The 21409-nt window shown below is 32.7% G+C and overlaps 3 protein-coding genes and 7 non-coding genes across 11 annotated transcripts; 5 read left to right on the top strand and 5 right to left on the bottom strand.

Annotated features, from left to right (window-relative positions):
• Positions 1 to 2358: 2358 nt before the first annotated feature.
• F49E2.7 lies at positions 2359 to 2495 on the bottom strand. Its single transcript, NR_071849.1, has one exon. It is a non-coding gene; the product is annotated as an Unclassified non-coding RNA F49E2.7 (non-coding RNA).
• F49E2.9 lies at positions 2496 to 2630 on the top strand. The gene has a single exon (NR_071850.1). It is a non-coding gene; the product is annotated as an Unclassified non-coding RNA F49E2.9 (non-coding RNA).
• A 3571-nt stretch (positions 2631 to 6201) lies between these two features.
• gpx-5 (Glutathione peroxidase) lies at positions 6202 to 7878 on the top strand. The gene is made up of 5 exons (NM_077214.6): positions 6202 to 6286; positions 6384 to 6457; positions 6507 to 6591; positions 7010 to 7254; positions 7462 to 7878. The coding sequence occupies exons 1-5, from the start codon at positions 6229 to 6231 to the stop codon at positions 7669 to 7671; spliced, it is 672 nt and encodes a 223-aa protein (NP_509615.3). The 5' UTR covers positions 6202 to 6228; the 3' UTR covers positions 7672 to 7878.
• Positions 7879 to 9475: 1597 nt separating this feature from the next.
• gpx-3 (Glutathione peroxidase 3) lies at positions 9476 to 10413 on the top strand. Its single transcript, NM_077215.5, has 4 exons — positions 9476 to 9555; positions 9600 to 9755; positions 9802 to 10046; positions 10098 to 10413. Exons 1-4 carry the CDS (start codon positions 9492 to 9494, stop codon positions 10305 to 10307), a joined length of 675 nt encoding a protein of 224 aa, NP_509616.1. The 5' UTR covers positions 9476 to 9491; the 3' UTR covers positions 10308 to 10413.
• A 543-nt stretch (positions 10414 to 10956) lies between these two features.
• On the top strand, positions 10957 to 17247 carry del-8 (DEgenerin Like; the record flags this gene model as incomplete). 2 transcript variants are annotated; one of them, NM_077216.4, is made up of 11 exons in its annotated part: positions 10957 to 11030; positions 11256 to 11492; positions 11543 to 11676; positions 11719 to 11857; positions 11906 to 12049; positions 12482 to 12712; positions 12925 to 13125; positions 15459 to 15572; positions 15658 to 15718; positions 15771 to 15911; positions 16770 to 17247. In NM_077216.4, 11 exons carry the CDS (start codon positions 10995 to 10997, stop codon positions 16991 to 16993), a joined length of 1662 nt encoding a protein of 553 aa, NP_509617.2. The 2 variants fall into 2 exon arrangements, with proteins under 2 accessions (NP_509617.2, NP_001364849.1); NM_001377618.1 differs by lacking the exons at positions 10957 to 11030; positions 11256 to 11492; positions 11543 to 11676; ... (3 more) ...; positions 12925 to 13125; positions 15459 to 15572 and having other exon boundaries at positions 15703 to 15718; positions 16770 to 16993.
• C11E4.17 lies at positions 11326 to 11475 on the bottom strand. Its single transcript, NR_071851.1, has one exon. It is a non-coding gene; the product is annotated as an Unclassified non-coding RNA C11E4.17 (non-coding RNA).
• C11E4.15 lies at positions 12674 to 12741 on the bottom strand. The gene has a single exon (NR_071852.1). It is a non-coding gene; the product is annotated as an Unclassified non-coding RNA C11E4.15 (non-coding RNA).
• A 56-nt stretch (positions 17248 to 17303) lies between the features above and the next one.
• On the bottom strand, positions 17304 to 17436 carry C11E4.14. Its single transcript, NR_071853.1, has one exon. It is a non-coding gene; the product is annotated as an Unclassified non-coding RNA C11E4.14 (non-coding RNA).
• Positions 17437 to 18541: 1105 nt separating this feature from the next.
• C11E4.10 lies at positions 18542 to 18668 on the bottom strand. Its single transcript, NR_071854.1, has one exon. It is a non-coding gene; the product is annotated as an Unclassified non-coding RNA C11E4.10 (non-coding RNA).
• A 2099-nt stretch (positions 18669 to 20767) lies between these two features.
• C11E4.9 lies at positions 20768 to 20900 on the top strand. The gene has a single exon (NR_071855.1). It is a non-coding gene; the product is annotated as an Unclassified non-coding RNA C11E4.9 (non-coding RNA).
• Positions 20901 to 21409: the final 509 nt, after the last annotated feature.

A 21409-nucleotide genomic window follows, 5' to 3' on the forward strand; every position in this document is an offset into this window, starting at 1 on the left:
CTCAAAATTTTCTTTGTTTTAAAAATTATTTAACTATTATTTCCAACTCTCAATTGCCCTTTGCATGGACTGTTAGGCCACTGTTATGTAGGTTCAAAACTTCTGATAATTTTAAGATTAATGGTTTCCTCTGTATTTTGAAAAATGTGTGTTGATCATTTTATACGATACATAATAAAACCCACTACATTTAAAAGCTTAAATATAAAAATATCCTTGGTTATAATTTTTATTTTTAAATGTTTAAGTAGACAAGACTTCTATAAGATAATGTATCTATATGAAACAATAATCCCTTTGATTATTTTGGCAAGTTCCACTGAATTCCAAACCCACACTGTGTAAATATGGCATCATTGTTTAAAAGTCAATAGATAAAATACAAGTGCAAAAGAAAGGAGCAAAAGTTCGGGAACATTTTTGCTCATTTATCACAGATCAAAATTTTATCTCATTTTTCATGATGCAGTCATTTTTTCAAATTGAAAGTAAATGTGCTAGAATAAAAAAGAGGGCAAAAAATACTTCATCTATATGTCAACTTTGGAATGCATTTGAATATACTTGCAGAATGTGGAGCAAAAATGAAGGGACGAATGAGGTTGTATGAATGATCAATTGTTTCAGTTAAAAGTAAAATTTATGTTGTTTGAATTGGTAAGAAATAAGAAGGGAAAATGCATTAATCATCATATGTTCTTAAATTTTTCTCAAATTCGCGTTTTTCGTTATGCCATCTTTTTGGTAAGGCCCCATCATAATTTTTGTTCTTTCCCAATTTTCTCAAATTAATTTTCAGGTTATTCGAAGAAAAAAACAAGAATAAATGAAAACATCCTCTAGACATCCCTCTCAAACAACATTTCAGGGAGATCTCTTGTGTGTTTGGTTATCTGAAAAATGTATTTCATAAACATTTACCGTATTTCCTCTATCAGTCTTGCATGCAAGACTAATTTTCAATTGGTCCGTAGGTGTGCAAGACTAATAGGGGTGCAAGACTAATAGAGGCTGCAAGACAAATAGAGGAAACACGTTAATAGGAATTTATGTATTAGAAATACTTGAAAATGTTTACGAATTCTAAAATGTTTTTGTGTTTTTTAGCGTAGGAAAATTATTTCTAACAATAGTCTAAAAATGACAATACATAGTATCGAAATAATGGTTCACGTGTTGCCCAGTACTTTGTTTTGGAAATAACTTGTAAAAAGTTAACAGAAATTCAAATTAGATTTAAAAACAGCTATTCAAAATTTAAACTTTATCATATGTCTCTCAAGAGAAATATATACATTTTGTCTCATCAGAAATATTCTGAGAAATTTTATGCGGAAGTGTCAATCGCAAAAATTTGGACTCACTAACAGAGTTATTTATTATTTCATTTGAAAATCAATGTATAAAATGTTGAAATTAGTTAAACGTGAATTACAGATGAAATAGGAAAAATGCTTTTTACGCTACTGTGCGCTCGATATGCAGGTAATCATAATTGATGGAATGTGATGCATCTAACGTTTCAAATTTCAAAAATTGTTAAATTTATATTTGGGGGTTAAGAAGTTCAACGGTATTTTCGACACTCCATCTTCAGGCTTCTGTTAAATTTAAATTTAATTGCTTCTGTGGTAATTTCTTTTTTTTTAGTGTTGATAGGATTGGGTTTTGCTTACTGTCAGTGCATAATTGTCAGTGCATAGTTTTTTTTTGACAAAGAAATAATAAAATAATCATTTTACAAGCATTTTTAGAAACATGTTTGCCAATCATCAAAAAATCATCAAACAACTTTTGTTGAGTATGCTGCTCTTTTTAAAAAAACAATTAAAACAAATTTAAGCAATTTTTTCCCAGCTTGTATTATTCTACCTTATCAAAATTTTTAAAATTAACTCGAAAAAAATGTTTTTCTATTTCGATCTGAGTGAAACGTGTTCAATTCGAATGTTTTGTATAGCTTAAAATTCCCAAGACTTGTCTACTTAAGTTTGTTTGCATTATTTTTTTTATAGAACATCAATAATTAGTGACAAACAATCTTTTTGAACAGTTCTGACGACCGAAATGTGTTCGAACCCATTTTTTTCCAAGTTTTTGTTTCATAGCTTAACTGAAATACATGTGTTTCTCAAATATTGTTGTAATTATTTCTAGCAGACTTTTGTAAACACTGAATATTATCCCGAGCTTAAAAAATTAGTTAAATGTTTCAATTAATCTTCACTCACAATTAATCCCTCAAGACTTTAAAAAATTTAATATATCCTTCTGTACTTTGTTACATTCTCAAAGGTAGTCAATAAAAAATACTGTTGATTTTTGAGAAGCTAACTTTGCAATTCAACAGCCTTTACTAACAAAAATGCAGTTTTCTTCACTTCATGCAAACAATTGTATCCCGTTTGTAAATACAAAATGTGAAGCATAGAGACGAGTAAAACTTGTTAACTCCAAACAATATCTACCCTTCATTTTTTGCATGGAGGAGCAAAGGGCATTCACCATGAACGCAAATAAACCGATTTCCTCCTTCCGATCCTTTTTGTCACATATTCCGATCAAATTGTTTGTTAGTGCAAATCTTAATATAACAATTTTGTTTGTTCAGTAATTTATTTCTGGAATCAAGTAGCACTTCATACAAAATTTATAGTCAACACTTTTAGTCAACAGTCAATTTGTTGAAATTCACACGTGTGAAATGTATTGAATCTTTGAACTTTCCTAACTGTTCGTATGACTAAAAAAACTTCAATCCATCTATATTATTTGCTCAAATGAAATTGACATTTGGCAAACAGTCATTTTAAAGAAAGACACTGTTTTTCTGCCAAAATATGGGAAATTCCTCGGAAGCTCAGGTCAAGACCGAAATCTTCTTGTAACAACACTACTGTTTAACGTTGCTCTTTGAGCACGAGAAAAAACAAAGTGTGTCTTGGTTGGCAGTGTCGCCATCTCGATGGGATTATACTTTTGCAAAAGGTCAGGAAAATACCAATGAGCAGTCTTGACTAAGGTTGAGCTCAAATGTTCAAGGTTGTGACAAATTTTAATGTGCGATCTCTCAATCTTTGATGTTATTGAATACCATGAGTTAAATCAAAAAATTAAGAAAAACATCTCGTAACCAGTTTTGTTTGCTTTAATTGTTGAAAGTAGTTACTGTTTTTTTCACTAAGAAAACACTTGATGTATGACTGGCAAAAGTATAAATTTCAAAGGTTAGGAAATTATTTCGCAATGATTTTATTTTTATGAGTTCTACCACCGAAGAAGGCAACAATATTTGTTTTATATGTAGCAACAAAAAAAATTAGTGACCAGATATAAATTATAAATGGCTTTGAAATTCCTTATATTTGAATACGCTTCACATGTATAATTATTTGGAAAAAAGGTTCATGCTTGGCAAAGTGTCGCCCGAACATAGAGCCTAAATTTCTTGTTAGAGACATTATGTAATGTGAAAGTAAATGAGTTTACATATGTTTGCTGAAATCACAATCAAGAAAAAAAGTGATGAAAAGACATTCTGCAGCAGAGATTTTTGTAACCCTTTTTAGATAACCGTTATCTGAAACGGTACACATAGTAGAGGTACTACAACTAGATGGATTTAAAAACATATAATTCAATCAGTTTGGCTTAAAATGTCACTGTGTTTGACAAGATTGGTGAGTGTATAAGTATAATAGTGTATAATAGAATGCGTGTCATCTTGGCTACATCTACATGGAGCACAATTCATTTTGACTAGAATTGGCTACAAAAATTAAAATTTATATGACACTCCTTTGTCCACGCCTGATTAAGAGAACGTTTTTTAATGCACACCACGTCAATTATGAACTAATTTGTATAACGTTCAATAAGAAAACTGAACAAAATATTTGAGAGTTGAGAAAAAACGACACTTAAACGATTGGAAAGCGAACTACTTCTATATCCGCCAACGCACGATTTCTTTGTTTCGATATTTTATTCATACCCTCTTTGGCTGCTTAGAATCACCCACACATGAGCTTCGGAGTAGCAAACATATGGTTGTGTTGTGCTCTGCTCTCCATGTACATCTAGTTTCCGCTACAAGTTGTGTTGAACAGTTACACAAAATTGACCCGTCGTGAAAATACACATTCTCTCCCTCTCTCTCTCTTGTCTATGACAAAGCATGCTTCCAGTTTCATTTTTTCAAATAAAGAAGTTTTTTGTATGTAAGATGTTTCACTTGAAAAAAGACACAAAATTGGTTGTTAAGAGAGGTCAGAGACAAAGGAAATTATGCGTTACTACTTTCGGCCCCTATTGTCAAATTGGTGGCAAGAACCGAAACAGTTCTTAATGACTCTCAGTTTTTTTCCTCCCCATCATAGTTTGTTCTTGAATATTCGAGAACGAAAAATGATCCAAAGTAGAAAATTATAAAAGCTTTGGTCAAGATCCGAACATAATTATTTGCCATTGTTATTGTTCTATTCTTCATCTCAAAAAACAGGTGACTACACCAAGGATAGTAACCACAACAATCACGTAGTACTAACAGAGGAATCCAGTTTTTTTATGACGAGAGTATGAAAGGGGAGGTGGGGGTTGACGAGTTGTTAACCCCTTTGCATTGACACTCCAAGGTTTATTTGAATTTGAGGAATAGAAACATTAGAGAATAATGGAACAAAACATTTGAGAAATTCAATGTGGAAATGAGAAAAACAACTTATGACGAATTTCAGGATATCAAAAATTTAATTGTGAAGTGTTCAAGGATTTTAAATACCATCTGGATGGAGAATGGAAACACAGTGATAGATCATTCAATTTTATGAAAAAAACACAGATGACTCAAAAACTTTGAACTACAGTTGCCATGTGTGCCAAATGTTGAATGTATGATACATCATTGAAAGCGGCCAAACTAGACTGGTGGAGCTGGCGTGCGATCTGAAATATTTTCAAAATCATATCTCTAATTAACTCGAATTGTTGTACAGAAGTTGGCTCAAAAAACCCAGAAGTGCACAAAATCATTTTTGTCTATTGCAGTGTATGAGCTCTGAATTTCCAGCGTAAATATATGTTTTTGTAATTTGCATTCGGTCAAGATTTGGTCACTTTATCTTTTTTATCTCAAGATCATTTATATCGTATTTCTCTTTGATTTGATTATACCTTTACAACTAGATAAATAAACAAATATATACATATAGTAAATAGTATTTTGAATTGAAGCTCTATCAATCTGTGATTCAAACTATCTCAACAAAACATAATTGAGAAATAACCAAATTGTTTAATCGAGTTCTTTTTTCTTGTTTCATTCATTAAAACACGTTCCAAGTTTTTAAACTCTTCACAAGCCACCACCAATCCAATAAAAGCAATACTTATTCATCTTTTATGTATCAGAAAAAAAAAGATTATTGATCAGGAAAAGAAAGTGAAATCGGACATTTGGTCATCACAATAAAAAGAGAAAAAGCGATAAGTTCTTTACAATTACTATCCATCATTCCCGATTATTCTCGCTTTTTTCCGGAATTTTTTGTCATTCCGAGTGAATGCTAATGTTGACATTGATTTGGGATAAATATCCATAAGTCATCCATCAATTGTTGCTTCATCTTTCTTTTCTTTCAAACTTTGAAAAATGCATTAAAAAACAGTTGGTAAACAAAACTATAGATATTTATTTTCCAAATCGTTTCTGTGAAATTTTACTGAAATAGATCCATTTGCTTTTCCTTAGGTTTGAAATTTTCACAGTAAACAGCTAATAAAAATTGAGAAGAAGATAAAGCAAATAACAGATTTTGAGAAGTATTGAGTTCTGTTTGTTTGTTATATATTTTCACTACTTTGGAATTTCTGAAAGCAAAACAGTTCCGAAGTATTGGTGGAAATAACAATAACAGGAACGATTTCTCTGGGTATTTATCTGTACTAGTATCCATTTCAGGAAGCTCAAATACTAACTCTAGACATCTCAGATGTTTGTTCAATCACTCTCCCGTCATATTTTCCTTTTCTCTCTCTTCATCTCCACCACGCCCTTCTTCTCAACATCTCTGCGCATCCACAAACTTCCATATTCCGCCTACTCTTTTTCTCTAGCAACTCTCCACTTAATGGATACTGTACAGAAGGTGTATAGATGGGTATAAAAGTGGATGGGTGATAGGTGGCAGTCATCAGTCTCGAAGTTGTAGAATCGAGAGAGATACGAAAATGGCACTTTGGCAGCTCACATTTGCGGCTCTTTTTGCGTTCGTCGCTGCTCAGCCAGGTTTGCTTCTAGTTTCTCATCATAATTTTTTATCTCAGCAGTTTGAAAATAGAACTACTGGATACAATTTTCCAATACCGAATATCAACATTTCCAGGACCGAAAATGGTTGACGAAACGACTCGCTGGAGTCAATGTAAAGACACAAACCAATCTATTTACGATTTCCAGGTAAATTTGAAATTTGAAAGGAGCTTTTGTTATCCATAAATTGGTTTAGGTAGAAACACTACAAGGAGAATACACAGACCTTAGTCAATACCGTGGACAGGTGCTTCTCATGGTCAACGTTGCTACTTTTTGCGGTGAGTTGTCTTATAATATCTCTCTCTCTCTTTTTTTTGTTTAGAAGATTTAGAAGATTATAAGATTCATGAGATCTCATCCCATTTCCGGCTTTTGCAAAAGATGCAACCCAAACCATATCACTTTTCTCCAAAACTTGGCCGAAACAGATAGACTATATCATAACGAACATGTTTTCAGAGAAAAAATTTATTAAAAAATTGTCTCACACCCATTTTTATACTCAGGATTTTTTAGTATATAGATTATCACGATTCTTTTCGATTTTCGAATGTTAAAAAGAGATAGAAACATTTCCCAAAACAATTCTACCGATGGAACATATGGCTGATTGCTTAACACGTTCGACGCCATTCGGTCGTTTATCAATGTCTATTTGAACCTTATAAACAACGATGAAAATTGAAACAATTCTAGCGTACACCCAGCAATACACGGATTTCAACCCCCTTATCGAGAAGTACCAATCCCAAGGATTTACTCTCATTGCCTTCCCATGCAATCAATTCTATTTGCAAGAGCCAGCTGAGAACCATGAACTGATGAATGGAATAATGTATGTTCGTCCTGGAAACGGATGGAAGCCACACCAGAACTTGCACATTTATGGAAAGCTTGACACCAACGGAGACAACCAACACCCAATCTACGAGTTTGTCAAGGTCAGTTTTAGACCATTACCGCCAACTAGTCAGGGGGTCATTTCCTTTATTCGTTTCTTTACACCAAGGTCAAACAACAAAATAATATGTTTCGGGGGTAGGAATTGAACACAACAAAAGAATGGCATTGTGTTCAGTTTACACTGCCAATGGTCTCTTCTACATTCTCGACCATTCGGCAATCATTCATCTTATTTTACATTGCAGGAGTCTTGCCCACAAACTGTTGACAAAATTGGAAAGACTGATGAATTGATGTACAACCCAATTCGTGCTTCTGATATCACATGGAACTTCGAGAAGTTCCTTATTGACAGAAATGGACAACCAAGATTCCGCTTCCACCCAACTGCTTGGAGCCACGGAGATGTTGTCACTCCATTCATTGAGCAACTCCTTGCTGAGCCAGCTAATTAATTGGTTATTAACTAATTGACAATCATTGATTTCATTCCAATGTGTGTGTATACTTTCGTAGTACCGACCCACATGTCAATCAGGGGTTGCTTTGTTCTTGTATAGCGAATATCATAAGATATTGTGCTTCTCCACGTTTTAATTGCCTCCGGGTTTTTCTCCGTTCCTGTATTTACGTTCCGTCGAAATAAAGTAGAATATCACATTAATCATACTTTTCATGGAAAAATTAAAAAAAAAATTGCTCGCACAAATACATTAATCGAAAAGAGTTTACTACTAAATTTGAATTATTCTGCTATTTTTTTCAGTACACAGTGCATATATTGGATAAACTGACACTGGAAGCAAAATTGGATAATCTAGCTTTGTTATACAAACAGAATACTGTTTTAAATTGCATGATTAAAAACGAATGTGTTCAGCAAAAACATTCGAGATAAAAAAGATATCTCTATACCTATTCCTGTTCCTGATATACCTGTCTATCATAACCTTATATTTTTAAAAGCAAATTTTTTAGCCAGAATACGTTAATAGTTTTTAAATCCGCCTGAAGAAATAAACAAATATCACGTCCAGTTTGAATGAATATATAAATGAAAGTTACACTTATTTTTTATGTGTGGTATTATACAAATACAAAAAGGAATTTTTCACCCTTTTGTTCCATAATTTGTTATGTTCACCCTAAGTGATTAGTTCACAGGTATGAGTGGTGAAACTGTTTCGGTTGCAATATTTTGGATACCGCTCATACTCTTTTTCTCGGTATATCGGCGCCACTTTTCAGCCAACTTTAGCTATTTTCTAACTGCCATTTACAGAAGTGGCGAAAGTTGGTTAAAGTTGGCTAAATTTAGTTAGATGGGCCAGCGTTTTTACGTTTTAAACAACTGAAAAAGGTGTGTGAGAGTTGGCCAAAGTTGGCAAAAGTTGGTTGAGAAGTGGCCACGAGTTGCCGAATGAATAAGATAATTTTTCGAAACTAATATTGAATAGAACATTAATTGAAAATGCTCTTTTAAGATAATTTAATTTTAAGTTATTATTCGGGAAGTGACCGAAAGCATTCCAAAAATTGTCATCTTCTTCATCTTTCAAAAGTTTTGACAAATACTAATTAATTTAATCTACAAATAATTATTTAAAACTGTTTGGATTTTAGTTAGTTGGAAATTCCTCCGCAATTTTGTAAACAAATGCTCAATATTTGTTTTTGTTTGTAAATAACAATTTTGGTAAGATGATTTTACCGTTTTCTTTCTCCCAGTTAAAAAATAACACGGCATCTTGTAGAATTGACAATGTTTTGGTAACTGTAAAGATTTGAAAGGTCTAATGCAATTTAAAAAAAAAGGAGAGGCTAAGGATTGTACTTTTTTGTCCAACAAATTTGTTTTCCCTATGGTAAAAAACAGTAAACTGAATAGCTATGTAAAAAGACACAATTGGAATTTGGGAAATTTGATATTTTACAGAAAAGTTCCGCAGATAAAAACAGTTTAATGAATCTAGGATGTTTAAAATGAATTGGATAAAAGGTTACAATCAATACTAGGATAGCCTGATGTTTGTACAATGAAGATGATTTCTGCAAACCGATAGAAATATTGTGTTCAATTGTTTAATTCGGAGAGGTGTTTGATTCTCATATGAACTCTTGTACTAACTTTTGGTTAACAAGAAACTATTTCAAAAATCGAATGCCTACACCCGATAGGTACTTGCTCAAACATTCACATTGACACGCCTACCTCCCACGAGGGTGTCGGTATAAAAAGAGATGGGTGACTGCAAACAAGATACAATCTGGTAACATGGCACCTGGTTCAGTACTTTCTTTGGCTGTTGCCCTGGCAACTATTATTGGTATCTCTTGCAGTAAGTTCAATATTTTCTTTTTTTGCAACAAAAAGTTATTTTAGCTGCAACGGTTGATGAAACAATGCGTTGGAAAGAATGTTTGAATACAAATCAAAGCATATTCGACTTTCAAATTGAAACTTTGCAAGGAGAATACACAGATCTTAGTCAGTACCGAGGAAAAGTAATTCTTCTCGTCAATGTTGCAACATTCTGTGGTAAAAATTGATGCTCAGTATGATCCCAAGAAAATTACAATTTCAGCATACACTCAACAGTACACTGACTTCAACCCCATGCTTGAAAAATATCAAGCTCAGGGGCTTACGCTTGTTGCCTTCCCATGCAATCAGTTCTACCTGCAAGAGCCAGCAGAGAACCACGAGCTTATGAACGGGCTTACCTATGTGCGCCCTGGAAATGGATGGACTCCACATCAAGAGCTTCATATCTATGGTAAAATTGATGTGAACGGAGACAATCATCACCCACTTTACGAGTTTGTTAAGGTACGTGCTATTTGATGAGTTTGAATACAGAAACATTGAATTCAATTTCAGGAGTCTTGCCCACAAACTGTTGACAAAATTGGAAAAACTGACGAGTTGATGTACAACCCTGTTCGGCCATCCGATATCACATGGAACTTTGAGAAGTTCCTTATTGACAGAAATGGACAACCAAGATTCCGCTTCCACCCAACCGCTTGGAGCCACGGAGATGTTGTCACTCCATTCATTGAGCAACTCCTTGCTGAGCCAGCTAATTAAAACTAACGTTGACTCTTGAACATTCAGTCTGTACCTATGTCAAGGTTGAGGTTTAATCAACCACTGTAAAATATTTCAATGCTAAATAAAACCATTCCTATCGACCAATTATTTTTGTTGTATTTATACACAATACCTTTCAGAAATCTAGCGATATTTTTGAAAAATATGATAAAAATTATTCTTCATTCTTGTAATTGTTTTCAATGGAAATATTATAACGTTTTTCCTGGATGTAATTAAAATGTACTACGAAAACATCTCAATAAAAATATCAGACACACAAACCAATACGAGTTTATGTCCTCGTACGTATGTTTAACGGGGTATGTGGGAAGTTAGTCAGATAAAACCAAATCCAGATGTTCCATAGAATTTGAAAGCAGATATCAGAGTTTTAAAAGGTGCATTTTGATTGAATATGTAGAAATTTTATTCACAGATTGTTGGACATTTTTTTTCAAAATTTATTGAACGTCTGCAAAGAATGTATGTATAACTACAGAGAACACAAAACCTCCAGTTAAGGACAAAATGATATCCGATTACAAGTCTACCTGCAGTTTGCATAATTCATCAGCAATCGCCGCAGCTGACCAGTACTAATTCATTTCTACCTCGCTTTTTATGGTTTTTTGTTCACGTTATTAGTATTTTTTATTATTTCGCCTTGTTTGGAAAATAGTTATGCCGGATAAAATCACAATTGCTGGATGGAAACATGTAAGTGGTTGTCATAGATTTTTATAATTGCTTGATGGGGATTCCTGAAAATACACTAGTGCACAACGATATAAGTGATAAACTAACATGTTTTTCTTGCAAACGTTTTTGAGGCTAGGAATAAGTTATAATTTTGATATCATTATTTTTCACCATTATCTAAATATTTTTCCAAATGAGGCATGATTGTTCTCACAATATTCATATTTTTGTATACGTTTACAGGTTCGTATGTTTCTTCCAAAACCTCAAAAACAATGTGATTGTCATGTCAACGACCCTCCTCCTTGGACAGGTGAAGTTCATGGTCTGAGCCAAGCCCTGATGAGCAAAACATTAAGAATGCGAATATTCTGGTGGATCGTCATTATTATTTGCATCAGTCTGGGAGCATTTACAACGGTGCTCATAATCATTGAGTATATTCAAGGACCGACTGCCACTTCAACAACAATTAGACTGGTTGGACTCTTGAAAATCAAAAAATTGATCAAAATTTATACAATTTTTAGGTCGACTCCCTTGAATTTCCAGCAATCACAATTTGCCCAAAAGTGCCGGATTCTTTCAACATCACCGGATTACGTGGGGATATTAAAGAAAGTTTACCAGATATTTCTGATAAAACTGCAGACGATTTGTTAGAGTAAGATCGATTTTCATTAAAAAAATATACATTTAATTTAAGGTTTTTTGTTGCTGGTAGCGGGTTAGAAAACATGAATGATGTTACTTATTTCAATAGGACATATCTCAGCCATTTGAACAATTACTACAAAATATGGTCTGAAGGATATTCAGTTGACGGGTTTTTCGAAATTATTCAGGTAACTCGAATTTCGTGAAACAAGACACAAGTAATAAATACGTTTTAGCAAAAATACGGTTACAAATGTGAAGATTTATTTTACGAATGCCAGTTAGCTGGTAAAATTCTTGATTGTTGCAACGATTTGATGGTTCGAAGAGTTGTTATGCGTCGAGGAATTTGTTATCAAACACGAAAAAATGTTAATCAAGTGAGTTGAATAAATTTAAATTCAAATGTTTCACAAACACACACGAAAAACGAGTTTAAAGACTCTTCCAGTTTTTTTTTCAGTTTTAAGTTAAGTAACCTTTTAATAAAATTCAAATAGCGACTTATCTGAAACTTGATAAAATGAAAAAGGTTAATATACAAAAACCTAAAAATCATTAAGACTGAGACAAACTATGTTTAATCATTGGTTGTTTTGGATTTTATAGTCGCATACTATCACCTAGAATCGCCTAGAATCTAAAAAAACCAAATATTTGTTATACGCTTTTGTAAAATCGTTTTTTTAACATAATTATGGTTGAAATGATAAAATTGTTTAGTGACTTTGAGTCACAAAAAGCTATTTTTAGGCAGTTTTAAAGAAATAAAGTAATAAAATAAAATAAAATAAAAACAATTATAATTTTAGTCGGAAGCCGATGATATTGGAAGAATTGTGTTCAGCTTGAAAGCTCCAACCAGTTATACAAGTGTCAAAACCAACTACACACAAACACAATTGATAGTTTATATTACTGATAATCATGATGTTGTCACCGAATTTCCAAGGTTCTACTTGTATCCAAATGAATGGAATCGAATGCGGTTCACAGCGAGACTGATTGAGTTGATTCAAAACAAGGGAGTATGCACAAATCACGTAAGTTTTTCTTTTGATTCTAATGTTGAACTGAATTGAGCATCTGTTGAGTTTCATAGGAAGAATCATAACAAATAAGCAGAAAAAAACATTATTCAAAGAGGCACATCAAATATTGAAGGCGTTGATAAAGAAACGTTCAATCACGGTCATTTTCAATCATGGATTCCAGTTTAATTCTTTTTTGAGTGTTAATGTTGTTCTACTTCTAGATATTTGGAAGAGACGCCGAATGTTTGGTCCGCAAGTGGTATCTATCGAACATAATAATTCCTTTTAATTGCACACTACCATATCTCAAGAGCATCACTAAACTACCACCAACGACTGGTGTTTGCAAGCCAGATGTTATTGCCGATAACTATTTGGACAAAATACAATATGTGTGGAATAGCGCAGAAGTCAACGAGGAGGTATGTTTTCGATTTTATGTGTATGTGTGTGTGTGTGTGTGTGCTGTGCTTCATTTTCTTCCCCACTCATTTTCTTTTTTTTCTTTTAACAGAAATTTTCTCGAATTTCTCTAATTTCCTTTCTTTATTTCAATTTATTGGATATAAAGTGAATTGCTATTACGAGAATAATGGTGAAGCTCATCGTAATTGAGCAGTTTCTTTTGAGAGTTAATAAAATTATGTTCAACTTTTCTGTGTTTTCTTCAATCCAAAAACAAAACGCATGTGTTCATAAAAATTTTGTTATATCTGTTCGTTATTTTTTGAATTTTGAAGTGTAAGCTCTTTAAAAACATTTTGAGCCTACTGAAATATCGCGAACTTGGTAAGCAAATATTTCTATGAAAAAGCCATTATTCAAATTTCAACAATGATGTGTTTTTTATTGTAAATATACTTAAGCATGGTCTAATATAAGCGAAAGACACATAAAAGTGGCGATCATATATTACAATGATTAGACATTAAAAAAACTATCCAAGTTGTTCAGAAATATTTTTTAATAAAAAATGAAATTAATGTATGTTCAAACTGTACTGAAATATTATAAAACTCGAGATTGTTCATAAACACTAGTTACAAAACTTTTTCCACTTTCAATAAAGTTAAAACATTTAAAACTTTGTGTGGTGACCTGTAAGCAAAACATACTGTAAAATCGACAAGTATTTCTTAAACACTTGAAAATGAAAAATCTATTGAGATTTCAATTATTTCAATTCAATTCATTTGTCCTTCAAATAAAACTTGTTACGAATCAACATATATAAATATATGTATTGTTTTGTTTTCGACGAATTGGAATATATTGAAACCAAAATTAATTGGGCGGAACTTGAAATCTAATATACTCTGCGAAATTTCATTTTCTAACAAAAATCTATTCAATAATTATTTATGGTAGTGCATGCTGAATTTTGTTTTGAGGTTTTCTGATAATACTATGAAGTTACCCCCAATGTAAACTGAAATCAGGTGTTATGTGTCTATTAAATCTGGAATTTTTCAGGCAAAGTTTGTACTGATTGAACAAATGAAATTTTTTCTATTTAAAAGCTTTCAAAGCATTTGGTTTATCTTAATTGTGCAAAACAAAGCTTTCTGAGATAATTTATGTGTTGATTCAAATATATTCAGTCGTAAATAATATTATTCCTAGATTCATGCATCAATGTTGTGCCAGAAATTTTTTTTGCTATTATACTTCATTGCCAAAAGGTCATTCTTTAATTTGCAAAGACCATTTTGATTGTATTGTTTTTTTTGTTGCATAGGAGCCGATGCTGGATTACATGTTTGAAAAGGGCAGATTTTGAATAATAATTGAATACTTTATTATAATCTTTATACATAATCCGTGAGCTCTTGCGGGCTCTAAACTGAACTTCTCATATTTTTTCTGTTTTTCAGAGTCATCAATTTAGTTCTGGGTTTCAAACAAGTTTTACACAATTTGTTGAGAATCAGAAAACTTTTATTTAAAACTTGCATTTGAAAGATTTTTCAAAACTGTTTTTCAATTTCCAACTGTGAGACTATTCTCATTCATTCTTTGTTTTTGTATTTATATATTTTTATAGGAAAACAATAAATACATAACACTAATTTTGTTGAAAACAAAAAAACGGATGAATTTTTAAAAAAAAGTCAAATGTAAGCGTGTTCCATACTACAAAACTTTGGCAAAGTTTAGGAACTTGAATAGGAATTGATAAAAATTTGTAACTTCCAATTAAAAAATCTTCAAATTTTGAACATTTTTCTGAAAACTTTTAAAATGTAGTTGGTCGTTAGGTGACCGTCGGTGTACAATTTCTCGACTTGTGCTACTCCACTTCTGAACCATCAAACGTGAAAAACCACGTTCAAAATTATATGATTAGTCATACATATACTGTAGGACCACGAAAAAAAAAACGTTGTGTACAGGCTGAACCTAAAATGATATTTTCTATTTCTGTTGGCCAGTTAATTTTACGATATTTCGCCAAACGCACAGGAAGTTTGTTTTTGGACCATTGTGGTTGAGAAAAACATCTTCATTCATTCCTATCGTCCTCATTCACATTTTTCTTTCTATTCCACCGAAAAAAAATGCACTGGAGAGCATGACTTCTCCACATCATTCATCACTGGTCAGAAAGACCTTGTGCATATTTTTAGTTTATCCGGTTGCGAGCTGTCATTTCTTCTTCTTGTCAAAATTATGAATGACCCATTTTTCCTGCTTTCCTGCTTTCACCCTCCCCATATCTTCATATTCACCGTCACTTCATCACTTTTTTTTTCAGTGCACTCCTGGTTGTAACCGTTGGGATTATCAAACGAGTGTTCAACAGAGTCAGACACTTTCCCCATTTGAGGACTACACATTCAATTTAGAAGCTTCTTTTAACGACTTGCAGGTTTGGTTTTTTTTTCAATTTTTTGCTTTTTGATGCTCATATTTTAATTTGTTTTTATTGGTATATGATTCATAATTTGTTTTAGTACGAGTACGTGAAGGAGATCTACACAACATCGATTCCTGGCTTTATGTCCCAGATTGGAGGTAAGAGCTAATCAAATTCTAAGCTATAATCAATTCTAAGCTAGACATTCAGGTCAATTCGGCTTTTTCCTCGGTTTATCAATTATCACACTTATCCAAATGGTTCTGTACGGATTCCACAGCGCATTCATGTTTGCCAAAAAGCACATTCAACGAAAATTTCCGTTTTGCAAGATTCATCCATCGGACGATTGTGAGTTAATTTTTAAAAACCTAAAAATTAAAAAAAAATTGAATTGAAAATTTTTAACTTTTTAATTTTACAGTTATTTATAGTATCACTAAGAAGTAAGAAACCAATCTGAAATTTGAATTCTCACTGTAAACTAGACGTTCAGAAAAGATAAAGATCAAAGCAACTCCTCAGTCAAGAGCGAGTCACGGCAACTCGGTCCAAAACCATTTCTAATTAGTAAACTCTCAAAAACCACAACTAATTAGCTTAAAATCATTGCTAATTAGCAAAAATAAGCTAATTTACAATGGTTTTAAGCTATTTAGTTGTGGTTTTTGAGAGTCTACTAATTAGAAATGGTTTTGGACCGAGTTGCCGTGACTCGCTCTTGACTGAGTCATCAGGCCCGAATATTTTGTAGTACGGTTATTTAAAAAACATTCCTTGAAACGTTGTGTGTTTTTTTACCGTTTTATCTATAATCACCAAAAAATTAAAAATTTGAAGTTGAACAAGAGTAATTTTTAAAATGCAATTACTGTTTTATCGGAGCCTTCAAAAAATTTTGATTAATTTTCCTGAGGTTTCGTTTTAAAATGCGGTATTTTGCTATGAGATTTAGGCTGTTTGAGAAAGAACGAACCATTTGCTATTTAATTTTTAATGCTAATATAAAACATGAAATTCATATTTTCTCTGATGTTGTGAGTGATGATTTTTCAAACGACTTCTTTTTTCCACCCGAACTGTTCAGTTCATTTAACCATTATACTTAAATAATGTTTTTTGAACATTTTTTAAATTTAGAATAGCTTTTGGAAATTGGTTCATTTCCATTAAGGCAACCTGGAGAAATACAATTTTATTAAATTTTAGATCCCCGTTCTACAATGACATTCGACAATTCTACCAACATCTATCCACCAGAGAAAAACATTTCCAAGGAGCACATAGCGACTCTGAGCCGTCGAGTGATAGCAACCAATCCTCCAAGTCCAGTTTCCACAGTAATTGACTCCGTTGATCTTCCTCCACACTGGGGGCTCCGAAACATTGACCAGTCTCGTGAGAATCCACTATTCGGCAACAGTAACATGTGATAGATGTTTTTTTTTCTAATACAAACTCAACAATGTTTCATCCCCTCATTACCGAGTAGTCTAGTAATCCGGTGAAAACCTGTCTAGCAACAAAGCTGCTTTATTTTGTTGTTTTTTGTGAAACAATTTTTAGTTTACTCGTTCAAACAGATTCCCTAAATTCATGTTTATCCTGCTTTTTCCACTTCATGAACTTTTATAATGAACCACTCTTTCATTTCCCGCTTGAAATAAATAATAAACAAAAATATGCAGAACGGAAATTGAATATACCACTCATCTTACGATGCTCCTTCATGATATGGTACCAGCCCTCTCCTTTCCCTCTCATTATAAACGAACAGATTTGAGTGATGTGGGTCAACATTCACGTTCTTGTACACGCATTTATCCGTGCCCATATGGTTTCTTGAGAGGAACGAGCGTGGACGCCTTTTGACCGTGTGCACCCATTATTAGCGCAACCACTCGAACTACACACTAGTTCTCAAGTAGACGTACTCGGTTCCGGATTGCGATTATTATTATTATTATTATTATTATTACTTATGTTAACTTGTTGTCATTTTTGTCACTTTTGAAACATTTTAGCTTCAAATGCATTACATATTGATTAGAGCATATTTTCTTACAAACACACATTTCAGAAACAAAACATTATTCTAGTGACTCGCTTACTGGAAATAATTAGATTTTTTCGGAGGTCTTCGGAGGTCACACTGTTTTAAGCCATATTTTTCATCTTCAAAAAATTCGAATGTTCTTAGGTTATCTGCTGTTTTCAATTTATCAACTGGTGATGGTATTTTAATTTTCTTCAATACTGGTTTTTTAAGAGGACCAATAAAAATGTTTTCGAAAACTGCAAAAAAGTTGAAAATGTTGAACGTTGAAATTATATTTATATGTACAAATACCCTCCACTTGAGTTTTTTTTTAGCTATGTCCTGCTTCCGAAAACCCACGTAATATTTGCACAACCTTACTCTTGAAAAATGACTATTATTTTTTCTGAACAAAAGTTCACAAGATGAAAATTATTTTCTGGGAAGCGTGGAATGTTAGCGCATTTTTGTGAATTTTAATTTCCTGTGTGGAAATTGAAGATTCGGTAAAAAGTTGAACGTCGAAAAGGTAATTGTTCTGCTACTGAAATTGAACACGTTTTGCCCATTGATCCTAGTGAAGTTCCAATAAATAAATTTTAAATATATAAACTCATTTTTGCTTTATATCGAAAACATCGAATCACAAACAGTGTAAAATAATTATTTGACAGGCTAAGTTTAATTATGATTAATAAAGTTTGAAAAACATCTAAAGCCGTTTAATCTGATTAATTGGTAAAAAATAAAGCAGTGAGGTATCGTAAAAAGTAATATTATACTGATATACCTAATCTTCAGTTATAATATATTTGATTTTATTTTTGTATGTGTCATCATTTGCACTTTCTTTAAACTTATTGAAAACTCTAACTCATAACCGCCCAATGAAAAGAATCTAGGAACATAAGAGCAAAAACCCGCGAAATCCGAAAACTGCGCCGGCAATCCAATAAAAAGTGGCTCAAAAAATTGCCTAATGTGTTGGCTCTCGAACAAACAGTTGCTCCCATTCTTTCTCACTGTGATCCCATCCCATCCCGCGCTTTTCTACCCTGCGACGCAAGAGCCGCTTCTCTTGTTTTCCCATCCCGAGAATGAGTTCATTTTTCAATAAATCAATCAGTTGACATTTTTATTTTCCTTTATATATATATGTATTTCATTAGTTAATTATTATATGTAGTCAAGTTGTAATACTATTTTAACTATGATAGCTGCCGTAACAAGTCAGAATCGGTTTCACAAACCGATCCTTTCTTCCAATTTCCAAATTCTACAATGATTTCTTCCGCAAAGATAATTATAACTGATTTGATAGCGATAACCCAAAATGACGCTATTTGAATACGTGATATATTAATTGATTAAATGCGCTTTTCCAAACAACATTTGTTTCATTCCATCATTTCCATCTGTTTTAAATTATATAATTTGTTTCTAACAAAAAAAAACGCGTGTGGTTGTCTGTTTTTTTTTTCATGATCAACCGCTAAACCTGTCTTCAATAAGCGGGAAAAACAAGAGAGGTCGCTTCTTTTTTCCGCATTTCATTTTTTGTTGACTTTCTGCATGAAAAAGCTGCGGATCGTTTTTTTTTGCATTGAGGGAAAAATCAAAAAGCACGATACTTTTCAAAAATGCACCCTCTTCACAGTTTTTCCTTCAGTTTCGTTATATTACTGTTCCACGAAATAGTTTGTAGGTTGTACCAGTTGTTAATCTCTTCCGACACTAATTGCCTACAAATGTTTGTTTTCACTCCTTACCGAGAAAATACAAAAATACAAATACTGTGCAAGTTTTATACAGTATTTCAAAAATATATCCCAGAAATAAGTACTGTTGAATTTTTTGCCCTTTTTATTTATTTTTGTTTTTTTTACATTGACTTAAAATTATGTGAAAATTGTTTTGCCTATTTTTATATATGTTTTTTTGGCACTAAAATTAATAAAATTAATAAAAACACATTAATGAAATTCTATACTGATTTTTTGGTTCAAAATCAAATCTATCTCACAAAAAAGTAACGTATAATTATGCACATTTGAAAACTATAAAACTCTTTTAAATATAGTTCAGAAAACAAATAATAAAAATGACTGATTAAAATAAGCACGCGAAAATAAGTGTTTGTACGCAATTTAAGTATTCTTTTTCCTTTTTTCTTAAACTAATCCGATTTTCTAAATCAAATAAAAACATAGAGATTGTTGATTCTCCTGAGTAGTTTGCGTTGTCATTTGCTGTTTCGGTATCTTTATCTTAGCTTAACGTTTTAATTGTGTATTTTAATATACAAGAATTAATAAACCTAAGGCAATGAGATCTTAAAATTGTAAAACAAGAATTTAGGAATAAAAATTGCTAACAAGAATATGTGTATCTTGCAATAAAAGTTGTGCGAAACACTAGAAGTGAAAAAAGAAGGAAAATAAAACGAAAGGTATATGAATTCTGGCTTCTTATCACATTTTTATGAGTCGGGTCTCGCTTGTCGAATGTGTTGTCATTTCGAATATCGGTATCTCCTGAAATCGCATCCAACTGCTGCTGGTTGGTGATGACGATGAAACCAGTGAGACATGCTGATGAAAATGTGGAGAATCAGAGATATGGAAGAAGTATAAGAAGGCCAAGATACCGTTGTCATAAAATATAGTCGCCTTGTCAACATTTTACGACATCCAATTGGCGTGCCCAATTTTGGTATTTTATGATTCCGGCACGCATGCGAACTTTTATTTTCCGCCGCCTTTTTCATTGTCTTTTCTCATTTATCCGTTGTGCTTATTTTTAAGCATTTAATATTATCTGTTCAAAGTTTTGGATACATAGGCCTTTCAAAAATGTTCTGATACGTAATAATAAATTAAATTTAAAAAAAAATGACACCACCATAAAAATGTTTTGCAGAGTCACTTTTATAGTTTGAATTTTTTCATAATACCTCCATCCCCTTCTCATTTTTCAATATGCATTAAATTTTTCAGCAAACTCAGCAAGCTCCAGTAAAAACACATTTTTAAACAATACATTTTTGTTGACATTCTCAACCCCCTCACGTTATCTAAACTTTGTCTGATCCACCTTCATCACTTTCATTAATCAATGTTTCTATTCAACTCTCCACTAGTTTGCGTCTTATTTTCATGTGCAACAATCAAACATACGGGAGCTCGCCACTTTCTCCTCCTCCCTCCGCGTTCGTTGGACATTCCGCGAGACCGAAAGACCTCACATTACGCAAGCCGTTTGTCATCAACCGCATTACACCGTCTCCCTTATTATTATATGAACACTGAGCTGCTGAGGCGCGTCCGTTGTCTTTTGCGTGTGCAACACCACTTCTTATCCTTTTGTCAAATATGTTCCTGATAGGCGTATCATTTCCTTTAGACCACTGTACATTTATTCTGATAGATGATTTACAAAATGACATTGCTACTCATATTTCCAACTCAATGTTTCTCTATCATTCTCTATCTCTGCAATTTATGCAATCAAAGACGTTTAAAACCTTGTAAAACCAGACTTTAACTCCGAATTAATGCCATGAATTAATTTCGAACTCTATGTTCCCCTCAGTTACTGCACGAAAGGATCTTACCCACAACAGTTGTACTAGACTTCCACCTTCTAAGAAACAAAGTTTTATGATGAAATTTGTTCAGTACAATTGACACAAAAAGCGATGTTGTACGTTCATACGACACTTCACTTCGTTTCTTGCCTAGCCTTTCTTATGATTCATCACAACAGTTATTCCGTATATTGACCGTTTCTCTTTTCACTTTTTTGGTCAGAA

This window comes from Caenorhabditis elegans, chromosome X (genome assembly GCF_000002985.6).
Source record: "Caenorhabditis elegans chromosome X".
Lineage (NCBI taxonomy): Eukaryota > Metazoa > Nematoda > Chromadorea > Rhabditida > Rhabditidae > Caenorhabditis > Caenorhabditis elegans.

Excerpts from the sequence above, each read along its gene's own strand:
- gpx-5 (NM_077214.6), top strand. The coding sequence starts at position 6,229 with ATGGCACTTTGGCAGCTCACATTTGCGGCTCTTTTTGCGTTCGTCGCT. Across the intron at positions 6,287-6,383 it reads GTTCGTCGCTGCTCAGCCAG|GACCGAAAATGGTTGACGAA; the intron begins GTTTGCTTCTAG and ends CAACATTTCCAG. Across the intron at positions 6,458-6,506 it reads AATCTATTTACGATTTCCAG|GTAGAAACACTACAAGGAGA; the intron begins GTAAATTTGAAA and ends AAATTGGTTTAG.
- gpx-3 (NM_077215.5), top strand. The coding sequence starts at position 9,492 with ATGGCACCTGGTTCAGTACTTTCTTTGGCTGTTGCCCTGGCAACTATT. Across the intron at positions 9,556-9,599 it reads TATTATTGGTATCTCTTGCA|CTGCAACGGTTGATGAAACA; the intron begins GTAAGTTCAATA and ends AAGTTATTTTAG. Across the intron at positions 9,756-9,801 it reads CAATGTTGCAACATTCTGTG|CATACACTCAACAGTACACT; the intron begins GTAAAAATTGAT and ends TTACAATTTCAG.